The sequence below is a fragment of the Bos indicus x Bos taurus genome, chromosome 9, assembly GCF_003369695.1.
Source record: "Bos indicus x Bos taurus breed Angus x Brahman F1 hybrid chromosome 9, Bos_hybrid_MaternalHap_v2.0, whole genome shotgun sequence".
Classification (NCBI taxonomy): domain Eukaryota; kingdom Metazoa; phylum Chordata; class Mammalia; order Artiodactyla; family Bovidae; genus Bos; species Bos indicus x Bos taurus.
In genome coordinates, this window is record NC_040084.1 from 30018696 (window position 1) to 30031774 (window position 13079).

Below are 13079 nucleotides of genomic sequence, written 5' to 3' on the forward strand. Positions count from 1 at the left end.
CAGACACAACTGACGTGACATAGCAGCAGACAATAGCCCTACATAGTTATGTAAATTTAAATTAAAACTAAAAGTAAAAATTCAGTCTCAATTACGTTAATCATATCTTAAGTGCTTATCTGTAGTCACATGTAGCTAGTGACTATCATACTGTACAGTTTAGAACATAAAATTTCCATTTTATGTTCAGAAATATTTATTTTAAATATTTAAATAAAATAGTTAATTTTATTTAAATATTTAATAAATAAATAAATAAATATTTTATTTATTTAAAATATTTTATGTTCAGAAATATTTTATTTATCACAGAAAATTTTATTGAACAGCCAGGACCATGGAGCTAGGGTAATACTGTTAAATAGTGTCTGAAGATGACTTATTTTGTAGTGAGTAATCTTAGCCTGTAAATAAGAAAATGCTATTCGTTCTGCTATCAATTTTTTGATTATATGTCTTTGACCAAGACACTTCACTTCTCTGGTCCTCAAGTTTTCTCATCTATTAAATGAGAAATTGAATTAAAATATTCTTTCCATTATCTCAGTGTTCTGATTTTTGTGAAAATTCTTTTTTTCCTTTCCTTTTTTAAAATTTATTGATTTTTAAATTGAAGGATAATTATTTTACAGAATTGTGCTGGTTTCTGCCAAACATCAAAATGAATCAGCCATAGGTATACATATGCCCCTTCCCTTTGAAACTTCCCCCCACTTCACTCCCCATCCCACCCCTTTAGGTTGTTACAGAGCCCTAGTTTGAGTTCCCTGAGTCATACAGCAAATTCCCATTGGCTGTCTATTTTACATATATTAATGTAAGTTTCCATGTTAACTCTCTCCATAGATCCCGCCCTCTCCTTACTCACTGCCCCCCACCCCTGTACCCATAAGTCTGTGTTCTATGTCTGGGACTCCATTGCTGCCCTACAAACAATTGCATCAGTACCATATTTCTATATTCTGTATATATATTAGTATATGATATTTGTTTTCTCTTTCTGACGTACTTCACTCTGTTTAAGAGGCTCTAGGTTCATCCACCTCATTTGAACTGACCCAGATAGATTCCTTTTTATGGCTGAGTAACATTCCATTGTATATATGTATCACAGCTTCTTCACTCACTGATTTGTCAATGGACATCTAGGTTGCTCCCATGTACTAACTATTGTAAATAGTGCCACAGTGAACCTTGGGATACATGTGTCTTTTTCAATTTTGGTTTCCTCAGAGTATATGCTTAGTAGTGGGATTGCTGGGTCCTGTAATAGCTTTATTCTTAGTTTTTTTAAGGAATCTCCATACTGAGTTCCTTAGTGACTGTATCAATTTACATTCCCACCAACAGTGCAAGACTGTTCCCTTTTCTCCACACCCTCTCCAGCATTTATTGTTTGTAAACTTTTTGACGATGGCCATTCTGACCAGTATCAGATGATATCTCCTCTTAGTTTGATTTGCATTGCTCTAATAATGAGCAATGTTGAGCATCTTTTCATGTGTTTGTTATCCATCTGTGTATTTTCTTTGGAGAAATGTCTATTTAGGTCTTTTTCCCGCTTTTTGATTGGGTGTTTTTCTGATAATGACTTGTATGAGTGGTTTCTATATTTTGGAAATTAATCCTTTGTCTATTGTGTCATTTGCCATTATTTTCCCCCATTCCGAGGGTTGTCTTTTCACCTTGCTTATAGTTTCCTTTGCTGTGCAAAAGCTTTTAAGTTTAGCTAGGTCCCACTGTTTATTTTTGCTTTTATTTCTATTACTCTAGGAAGTAGATCATAGAGGATCTTGGTGTGATTTATGTCTCAGAGTGTTCTGCCGATGTTTTCCTCTAAGAGTTTTATAGTTTGTGATCTTACATTTAGGTCTTTAATCCATTTTGAATTTATATTTGTGTATGGTGTTAGGAAGTGTTCTAATTTCATTCTTTTATACATAGCTGTCCAGTTTTCCCAGCAACACTTATTGAAGAGGCTATCTTTGCCCCATTGTATATTCTTGCCTCCTTTGTCAAAAATAAGGTAACCTTAGGTGTGTGGATTTATCTCTGGGGGTTCTGTCTCGTTGCATTGGTCTGTATTTCTGTTTTTGTGCCAGACCATACTGTCTTGATGACTGTAGCTTTGTAGTATAGTCTGAAGTCAGGAAGGTTGATTCCTCCAGCTCCATTCTACTTTTCAGGATTACCTTGGCTTGGGGTCTTTTGTGTTTCCATATGAACTGTGAAATTTTTTGTCCTATTTTTGTGAAAAATGCCATTGGATTGGTAATTTGATAGGGATCTCATTGAATCTGTAGATTGCATTTGGTAGTATAATCATTTTATATTTTAGTGAAAATTCTTTATGTGTATGATCTTCAAAATTTCTGAGACTAGTCAACTAGTGAACTGCCAAGAGGAAAACTTAATAGTTACAAATAAATGCAATTAATACAATAAAAACTAAATATACAAGTATTAACAGAATATAGGGCTTCTAGATGTGAATGGACTTAATAAGAAAGCCTTCTATAAAAATGTGGCAAACTTTTGAAAGCTTATAAAGTAACATAATAGGTCAATGGGAGGACTAAAGGGAGCTCCTTAGTAGGAAAAGAAAAGTTTGTATATGTGGCAGTCACTTGAAGGAGACTGCAGGCAGATTGATTGACTGCAGTGATGACTTCAGGCTGAGGAAACTTAATGGCAACTGAGGCTTTTGCAACTGAAGAGAAGAAAAGTGTCAATAAAGTGCCTTGAAAGTCATGCTAAGGACTTTAGATCTAATGTTTAGTACTGGACAACCACCGCATACTTTTGCACAGGGCATCCAAGGAATCAACTGTGCCTGAGAAAAATATTCGGATTCTTGTCAATGAGAGAAGAACAGGAGCTTAAAGTTTTCATGGAGAGATTAACTTGGTAAAATTGCATGAGAAAATGAGCTGATTTTGATAGGAAAAGCCACAGCTTTTTCTAATTAACTGTAATTATTAATAGATTACTTGAATTTCCAGTGAATGTATCATCAGGTAAAGGCTGAAGATAGCCTTGTGACCTGAGTGCTGTAATATATAGAATTCTTTATCTTGCTCCAGAGCCCTGAAGTATTATATTTTCTTACACATCAGATATAAAAATGCAAAGAATGAGAAAAATGTATCATTTCATTATTTTCAGAACCAAACTGTCAGAGATACATGATATTTTAAAACATTTTCCAACTCTCAGGTACATTTTCTTATAGTTTTTATTCATTGTCAGTACATAGATTATTGTTGATGTTAACTATTTTGTACTTATCATAGAAGCATATATTTCAGTTTTATGGGTTGATTAGACTTATTTTAAAAACTCCCATTTGCATTAATGACTCTTCAGTGGATGTGATTGAGAAAAAAAATGAACCATTTGAACAGTTTTTTTTCTTCCCACCTAGTCTTTTCTAGCACTGGTGAACCTGTTATCTTATCCTGCTGTTTTTGAGCTGGTTGGCAATCAAAGCCTTCCTAATAAAGCAGAATATTCTCTTCGTGAAGTCCCAACAAGTGTTATTGTAAGTTATTTTCTTTTAATCTTTCACTTTTATAGTGCTTCTTTTTAAGATGTGTAGTAAAAATGCAATGTAACAGAAAAAAATGGTACAATAAATCACATTTGAAAACCTATTTGATTTATTTACCTATAAGTGAAAGTGAAGTCTCTCAGTTGTGTCCAACTCTTTGCAACCCCATAGACTGTAGCCTACCAGGCTCCTCAGTCCATGGAATTTTCCAGGCAAGAGTACTGGAGCGAGTTGCCATTTCCTTCTCCAGTGTAGAATATTCGCTTCCAAATTATCTGTAAATGGAATCTTTGATCCTGGATGTCTAAAAATGGCAGCACCTATTGAAATAACAACGTTAACGTGAGTTTGAGTAAGCTCCAGGAGTTGGTGATGGGCAGGGAAGCCTGGCGTGCTGCAGTCCATGGGGTCTCAAAGAGTTGGACATGACTGAGCGATTGAACTAAAAGGTTTCCCAAATAAGGAAGAGATCCAGCATATATAAAAGTTAGTGTATTAATTATTTTTAGATGACTCATGTTATTAGTCACATGATTATTTCTCCTTCATTGACTAAGATAATTAGGGATAAATTGTATCTAAGGAGTCCAATATGTTTTCTGCTTATGTTTTAAATGATCTGTGTATTACTGCCCTATGAGGGCAGTATATTCATATTTATTTAATTTGAAACTTATTTTATATTCATATTTCAAAATGGGTAACTTATTTTAATCATTCAAGTGTATTTAGTTACTCATCTTTTGTTAAATTTATGAATTAAACCCCCATTTGTATTTAAATACAAATTAAATATGTGTATATATGCATTACTAAGGAATCATTTAATTCTGAAATCCCAATCATTGAATTTATCTTTTGGTCACTTTGTCCAGTGTGTTGTTTTTCTTATATCATTTTGACCTTTTGAATTCTTTTAATTCTTGTTTACCCTAAACATTTTATTTTCAAGAATTTGCTCTACTTTGGAAATTTTTTGATAATTTATATGAATGAAATACAAATAAAATATTTTTCTCTTTGAACTTTTATATTCTTGAGGTGTCCCAATTTTAGCTTATACTTACTTGTATCTTGGCACTTCTTAAGTAGTTTTATAATTAACCATTTATCTACCTGTCTTCCCTGCTACACTGTGAGGACCTGAAAGCGAGTAGAATATCTTGGTCATATTTACATCTAGTAATAACTGGATCCAGTGAATGGTTTTTGAAAGTATTTCTAATATTATTGCCTTTATTGAAATCTGTTATGGAACACAAGTATTATATTAATACAAATGTGCTGTTATTTAATCTAGAGCAATGGCTTGAGTGTTTGTTCTCAAGTTTTTGTGGATATGCTACAGTGCCTAGTCAAAAATACCTGTCCACTTAAGTAAAGGATTTGTCCTTAATATAATTTTAAAATGATTAACTGCATATAGTTTTGATAGTCCATCTTCTTAATGACACTACATTTTAACCCTGTAAATGAATCACTGCTTCCAATCATCATTTAAACAAGTATAAACACTTATTAAAAAAAAAATTCCCAATCTATGTTGTCTTTTAGCTATCACCCTATAGTTTTCTTTGTCAGAAAGTATCTTGAAAAAATTGCCTATATTTCAATTCTCAACTTCTTTCTCTTGTATCAACTCTAGAAGTCACTGTAATCTGGAGTCTTGTTCTGCCAAAAGTCACTGATAAATACGTAATTCCCTAATCTAATGGAACCTTCCCCTCAGTTCAGTTCAGTTCAGGCGCTCAGTTGTGTCCGACTCTTTGCAATCCCATGAATTGCAGCACGCCAGGCCTCCCTGTCCATCACCAACTCCCGGAGTTCACTCAAACTCACGTCCATCGAGTCGGTGATGCCATCCAGCCATCTCATCCTCTGTCGTCCCCTTCTCCTCTTGCCCCCAATCCCTCCCAGCATCAGGGTCTTTTCCAATGAGTCAACTCTTCGCATGAGGTGGCCAAAGTACTGGAGTTTCAGCTTTAGCATCAGTCCTTCCAAAGAATACCCAGGGCTGATCTTCTTCAGAATGGACTGGTTGGATCTCCTTGCAGTCCAAGGGACTCTCAAGAGTCTTCTCCAACACCACAGTTCAAAAGCACCAATTCTTTGGCACTCAGCTTTCTTCACAGTCCAACTCTCACTCCATACATGACCACTGGAAAAACCATAGCCTTGACTAGACGGACCTTTGTTGGCAAAGTAATGTCTCTGCTTTTGAATATGCTATCTAGGTTGGTCATAACTTTCCTTCCAAGGAGTAAGCGTCTTTTAGTTTCATGGCTGCAGTCACCATCTGCAGTGATTTTGGAGCCCAAAAAATAAAGTCTGATACTGTTTCCACTGTTTCTCCATCTATTTCCCATGAAGTGGTGGGACCGGATGCCATGATCTTAGTTTTCTGAATGTTGAGCTTTAAGCCAACTTTTTCACTCTCCTCTTTCACTTTCATCAAGAGGCTTTTTAGTTCCTGTTCACTTTCTGCCATAAGGGTGGTGTCATCTGTATATCTGAGGTTATTGATATTTCTCCTGGCAATCTTGATTCCAGCTTGTGCTTCTTCCAGCCCAGCATTTCTCATGATGTACTCTGCATATAAGTTAAATAACCTTCCCCTGTATTTAACTTAATTTACCACATTGTGGCATTTAATGGAGTTGATTCATTCCTCCTCATTGTCATTGTCTTCTGTGGCTATGGCACTAGTTCTAGTTCTCTTACAGCTTCTGTGGTCTCTTTTGTGGACTTCTCTTCTGCTGTCTTATGTCCTTTAGGTTCAATCAGTTCAGTCACTCAGTTGTGTCTGACTCTTTGTGACCCCATGTACTGCAGCACATCAGGCTTCCCTGTCCATCACCAACTCGTCAAGCTTGTTCAAAGTCTTGTCCATCATGCCATCTAACTATCTCATCCTCTGTTATCCCCTTCTCCTGACTTCAATTCTTCGCAGCATCAGGGTCTTTGCCAGTGAGTCACCTCTTCACATCAGGTGGCCAAAATATTGGGAGTTTCAGCTTCAGCATCGGTCCTTCTATTGAATATTCAGGACTGATTTCCTTTAGTATTGACTGGTTTGATCTCTTTACAGTCCAAGGGACTCTTAAGAGTCTTCTCCAACACCACAGTTCCACACCTTTAGGTTCATTTCATCCAATTCTGTGGCTTTGGTTGTACATTCACAACTCTCTGAACTGTATCACTTAGACTGCCAGGACTATACCCATAATCTACCAGATAATGGACATTAGGAAAACTCATAGAAATCTTAGATTTAACCATGTCCACAACTGAATATTATGTTTTTCTCTGTCTTAAGTCAATTCCATTTCTTATTTTTCTATCTCAACATATGGCACTATCATTCACATAGTTGAATGAGCTACAAACTGGAAAGTCATTTTTGACTCCTCTTTATGGTAGTTTTTACTATTTATAAATTTTTCTCTCCTTCATGACTTGATCTTATTTACTTTATTTATATTAAGACTACCTTAGTTTAGACCTTTGTTTCTTGTCTAGATTACTCCAGTGATATGTTAACTGTTTTTTCTTCCAGTCTTAGCTCATAAGTTATCCTCACAATAATCCTTTAAAAGTGAAAGCCAGATGCAGTCTTTCTGTTTATTTCCTTATTCCCTTTGTCTCTATACACAGTCCATGCTCCTTCGCATTATCTAATATCTAGTGTAGTCTGTATAGAAGTTTCCTCTGCTGTGTCAAAGATGTCTTTGTTTTTTTTCAGTTTCTCAAGTCATGATCCAAACAAGGTCCACATGTTGCATTCAGTCATTATATCCTTTTCAGTCATTTTCTAAAACATTTTCCCCTTTTTGTTTCCATGCAGTTAACTTATTGGAGAAACTAGGCTACTTTTGCTATGAGTTGTACTAATTGTTTCATTAAGAGATGTGAAATGGTGATTCTAGTCTGTCGTTCTTTTTTGTATTTAACTGAAATTATTTAATAAAGGGAATCCTGAAATACAGTTCTTTCAGAAATAGCAAAATAAATGCTTGATATTTTAATTTGCAGAGTAATAAATTTATGTTCTAGTAATCTGTAAAAGGGAAGTTTTATGATGGTTATTATCATAATGAACTTCTGGATTTTACACATATATTTCAACTCAGTGCAGTCATTATTGCTTTTGATGGTCAAAATATTCTTTCATTGTCTACTGACTCCTTTTGTTATTTGGTAGTTTTATTTATTGATTTATTTGATAGGATATTCCAGGCTCATTGTATACATTTTCTGGTTTAGGCTTTCTCCTCTTCTATTTTAAATATCCCTTTGTCTTTTTCTTACAAGAACACCGTCATTAGATTTAGGGCCTACTTGCTTAATCCAAGATGATCTTATCTGGATTCTTAGTTACCTTTGCAAAGACCCTTTTTCTCAATAGGGTAACAGTCATAGATTTTTGGGATTAGAACATAGACATGCTTTTTCAGGGATAGTTACCATTCAACTCACCACTCTGGCAGAATGGCATTTTCATCTACCTCTTGTCTATAGATTGAATGTTTGTATACCCCCAAATTAATTTATTGAAACTTCATTCCCAGTATGATGATATTTGGAGGTGGGGTTTTTAAGGGGTGAAGTGAAGTGAAGTAAAAGTCTCTCAGTCATGTCCACCTCTTTGTGACCCCATGGATTATACAGTCCATGGAATTCTCCAGGCCAGATTACTGGAGTGGGTAGCCATTCCCTTTTCCAGGGGATCTTCCCAACCCAGGGATTCAACCTAGGTCTCCCACATTGCAGGCAGATTCCTTACCAGCTGAGCCACAGGGGAAGCCCTTTGAGGGGTGAATAGTGCCTAAAAAAAAAAAAAAACCGTTGCCCCTTCTGCCATCTGAAGACACAGCAAAAAATAACTGTCTGTGAGCTAGAAAATAGATCCTCATCAGACACAAAATCTGGCAACTTGATCTTGTACTTCTCAGCCTCCAGAAATGTGAGAAATAAACTTCTGTTGTTTATAAACCACCCAGTCTATGGAATTTTATTATAGTGTCCAGAATGGACTAAGACATTCCCTTCTTTGAAAAAGTACAAGGAAGGACTTTTAATAGACTGAATTCTGCTTATAGATGTTCATGGGCTAACTAGTTGCAAGATACTCCTAATAATGCAAGTATGGGAATATTGGCATTATGGTTGATCTGTTCTTTACCCTTCACTTGGCCCTATCTTAAGTAAAAGGCATCAAATAGCACAAACACAAGCTTTGGGACAATTGTAAACACAATAGGCACTCAAACATATATTGATTTATAGAAAATGAATATTCTTCTTTGTTTTTCCAGTCTTGGTTTCATTCTGGCTTACTTGGTCATTTAATGTATTCTCAAGCTAGACAATATGCTTTAAAAAAAAAAAAAAAAAAAGTACAGAGTTCCTGACTCCTTTTTGCAAGTCCCAAACCTTACTTGCACTGATTTGTTACTGGAAAGCTACTGCTTATTTTAGGAAACATTGCCTTCTTGATACCCATTTTGCTTAGAAACTGAATTTCTCCATAAGGCAGACTTCTCAGGAGTTTCCTTTTCTTCCCTAAGTGGTGATCCATCAATATAATCCTCTTTGAAGAAGAATTCATTTATTGTAACATTTGTTCTCTGAAAAATGCATTATCATTGATAGATTGCTGCAGTTAGCTTATTGGAAATACATTCTATATCCTGTATTCTTACAGTATCTAGTACTTAGATTCAGAGCTAAAACTTTTGAACCATGAAGTGTCAAGAAGTGTTTTGAAACAAGGAATGTCTAGTGAGAAATGGAGTATTTCCTGCTGTATCAGTAAACAAGGATGTCACAGGCATCAGTGATTCTGGGCCTCCAAAGGTGAATTCCTGAACCCTGAGGGTACTCAGGAAGGAGAAAAATACCTTAGTGAGACCAGGCAGCCATTAGGCTCCAGCCACTCCCTGTGGTGAGCACTAAAGAATTCAGGATGTGAACTTAGGATACTGGCCCTAGGATAGGTGAGATGCTAATAAAAGGAATGATTTCTGTGAGTCCAGACTCTTGTATCTTTCCAAACATAGAAAAGTGCTAAATTCCTTAATTTGGGATATCTGGTTTTCTTTAATTCACAAAGATGTTCAGACTACCTGCCTTTTGTTGCAAACTTCTATATAACCTTACCTGCCTTTTGTTGCAAACTTCTGTATAACCTGACTCACACCCCGACCCACCCCCCTAGAGCAGTTTTCTCAGGGTTTCCTGAGATGTTGCCTCTTGAGCTTAAGTCCTAAAAATTTGCATTGAATAAAACATAACTCTCAACTTTAAGGTTGTGACTATTTTTAAGTCAACGCTTGCTAAGAAGCAGACAACAGTGACAGATTCTTAAAGTTAGCAATTCTTTCATTCTTCATTGTTAGGCAGTTTATTTAATATTTGCTGATTGTAAATTCTTGTGCTTACATTATTTACACATTTTTCTAGATATCTGTGGAATGGTAAATGCCTTCCTAAGTGTTCCATGTAAACATTTCAGTTTGTAAGTTTATTAAAAATCCTGTATTTACTGTGTCTTATTATTTTTCAGATGTGATTTTTAAGTCCATTATTTCCTCCTTCTTACAGACTTATTTTGTGGCCTCTTAAGTTATTTGATATGTTCGTACTATTATCTATATTGACCTCAGTAAATATTCTGTGACTTTATTCCCTAGTATAATCTTCCTCTTTTTGCCATATTGGTTACAGAAGTATCTTGAATTTAAACTCATGGAATGTAGCAAGTTTGTTGGTCAGGAAAATGAACAATGAGAGAGAAAGGTATTTGTCTATGAATAAATATCTTAGGCCTAAACAAAGATATGCACAAAAGTCAGGCATTATAGAAAGAAAGCCTTTTAGAGAATGCTCAGAATTTTGTGTTGGGCTTTTATTGTCATTGCTTGGGACAGCTGATGACACCTAGGCATCAAGTTCTCTCTGCATCAGTGATTTTTAAACCTGGTTACCCATTGCAACAACTTTGGGAAGCTTTTACAAGGATGTTAATGCCAGAATTCTACCCTCAGGAATAGTGAGGTAATTGCTCTGGGGTAGAGCCTGGGCAGCTGTTTACTTTTTTAAGTTCCATAGGGTTGTGTTCGGGGTTGGAAACCACTGATTTACATGAGGAGAAGATATCTATTAACAAAATCTCAAATAGTTCCAGATAAAACTAAATCCACTGTTTATGCTTGACATTTGTAGAATTCAAATTTGTTTTTGAAAGTAGTTTACATTTTTAAAAGTTTAAACAGTATTGAACTGGTTACAGTAAGCTGCTCACACAGTACCAAAGTGGGTTATAAATTAATGATTCTCCTTTTTGGCTAAACATTTGATTCATTTCAGGAATGTTTACAAGTCTTAATGTCCATATCACACCCAGACTAATTAATTTAGAATCTCTAGGGGTGAGACTCAGCTATTAATTTAAAAAAAAAATCCCTTTTTTAAATGGCTCTCTACATTCAAATGTAAAGCTCCGTACACTCACATGTAAAGCACAAATCTAAATATTTGTCAATTTGATTTTCTTTAAATGGTTTCAGCCAAGTACAGTCTAACTCTAAGACTGTTTTATAGGATATTATTGACAGACTTATAATTTTGAATTCTGAAGCCAAGATTCGTTCTTTATTCAACTACGAACAATCACACATCTTTGGTCTAAGGTAAGATGCTGAATTTCACTTGGTGTTTTCTATGTTGTAGAAATAGTTGAGCATATGTTCTATATTTATAATATTTAAAATAATTTTATAATATTTTTAAATTTTATAATATTTATGATATAATATTTAAAATTATTTTATTATGTAATATTATTTTTAAAGCATGTTTAAAGGTAATTTGTCTTCTGTAACATTACAGAGTAAATTGTAGTCGTTAGATTTTTACATTGTAGTCTTTGCTGCATTTAAGTTCTGTATTATCACTTTTGCTTGATTTATTAGAGGCATTTTTGTTTACTATTCAGTTTTCTCAGGAGTCAACTGGGGCTTCCCTGCATTGGTATCATTGTAGCCACACGTTCCGGGAAACAAACTGACTCAGAAGGACAATGCAGATAGTGAAGTGCAGTTTATTACACGTGCCCAAGGCAGGGTCTCCTCCTAGCTAAGGAAACCAACCGAGTTTTGTGAAAACCTTATGTATCTTAAGTGTACTGCTCAAGCCCACATCCCCAAATTCCTTAAACCTAGCCTGGAAAATGTTAAAGGGAGATCAATCAGGTTACAGCCATGATTCATAATCAGAAGGGTCAGCTGGTTATACACTGTAGCCTACACCAATGGGTGCCACCAAGATTACAAAGGTCATTGACTACATAGAGGATTATTACATTCTTTTTGGTGACGGGAATTCTTAATATGGAATCTGGTGTTTATCAGTCCGGGAGGCCAGTTTGGCTGTAGCTGTTATCCCCATGGCTCCCAGGCACATGGTCCAGAGCTCACTGAACGTGCATGATGGAGTTTCCTTCTTTTTCAAGATGGAGTCAGCTCAGCCTGTTGCTTTCCTCCCTCAGTATTGGGTAGAATTCCTGCCAAAATGTGGTCTTTTTTAAAAAAAAGGCCTAGAAATGGATGCTATCTTGCCCAGATTTTGCTCCTCAATATTTATCATACTCTTTAACCCAAGGTTTAAATATTTTCTGAATTTATACTCCTTAACATTTAAAAGCAGCTGAATTGAAGAAATGTTCACTTTCATAGGTTCATGGTTTCCTTTCAACTAGCAAAGTAACTTTTTCAAGTATGATGGAGGAGGTCAGTGAGAATGTTCTACCTAAGAAGTAAAGCAATTACTTTTCTAAAATTAGAATTCTCTAATGGTAGTATATAAGTCTTAAACCTTTTTTAAAATTACACTCATTAATAGATGAGCTTCATTTTTGGACTTTCTAGTTCAAAGAAGATAGAAAAAAAAGATATAGCTATTATACTTTTTTGGGTAGTGTGCTTTTTATCTCAAAATGTGTTTTCACATTCAATTTTAACTTTCTGTGAATAGCATCAGATAATCACATAGCAAACAGTGATGAGGATTTCTGGGGAATCCTCCTTTTGAATAGCAAGTATTTTTCTGAGTTTTCTAATTGTGGACCGTAGATTTTGGCCTCTTCTTATTAATGCATTGAATGAATTTTTTTTCTATATGTTTTCTTTCTTTTATAAAGTAATATTTTCCTCTGGTATTCTGGCTAAATTTTTAACAGTAGGATTTTAAGTCACGTAAAAAGCAATCCAAGAAGTAAAATACTCCTGAGGATAAAGTATACTGATGTGCGTGTGTGTGCCTTCTTATAATGTTTAAATGGAGTCATTCTCTCCTACATGAAAAAGATTTACCATTCTATTCTTGATACATGTAATAACCATCAATATAGTGGTTAGCAACATGGAGTCAGACTGCCTGCTGTTTACTAGTTGTATAAAGTGAGATCTCTTGGACTGCAAAAAAGATCCAGCCAGTCCATTCTAAAGGAAATCAGTCCTGAATATTCATT

The 13079-nt window shown here is 35.2% G+C and overlaps 1 protein-coding gene across 3 annotated transcripts in view; it reads left to right on the plus strand.

Annotated features, from left to right (window-relative positions):
* The window catches only part of TBC1D32 (TBC1 domain family member 32), a 205515-nt gene that overhangs the window by 83980 nt on the left and 108456 nt on the right, over positions 1–13079 (plus strand). For all 3 annotated transcript variants that reach the window (XM_027551099.1, XM_027551101.1, XM_027551100.1), the window contains 2 exons: positions 3425–3541; positions 11153–11241. In XM_027551099.1, the coding sequence (XP_027406900.1) occupies positions 3425–3541; positions 11153–11241 (206 nt within the window). The remainder of the gene's footprint in view (positions 1–3424; positions 3542–11152; positions 11242–13079) is intronic.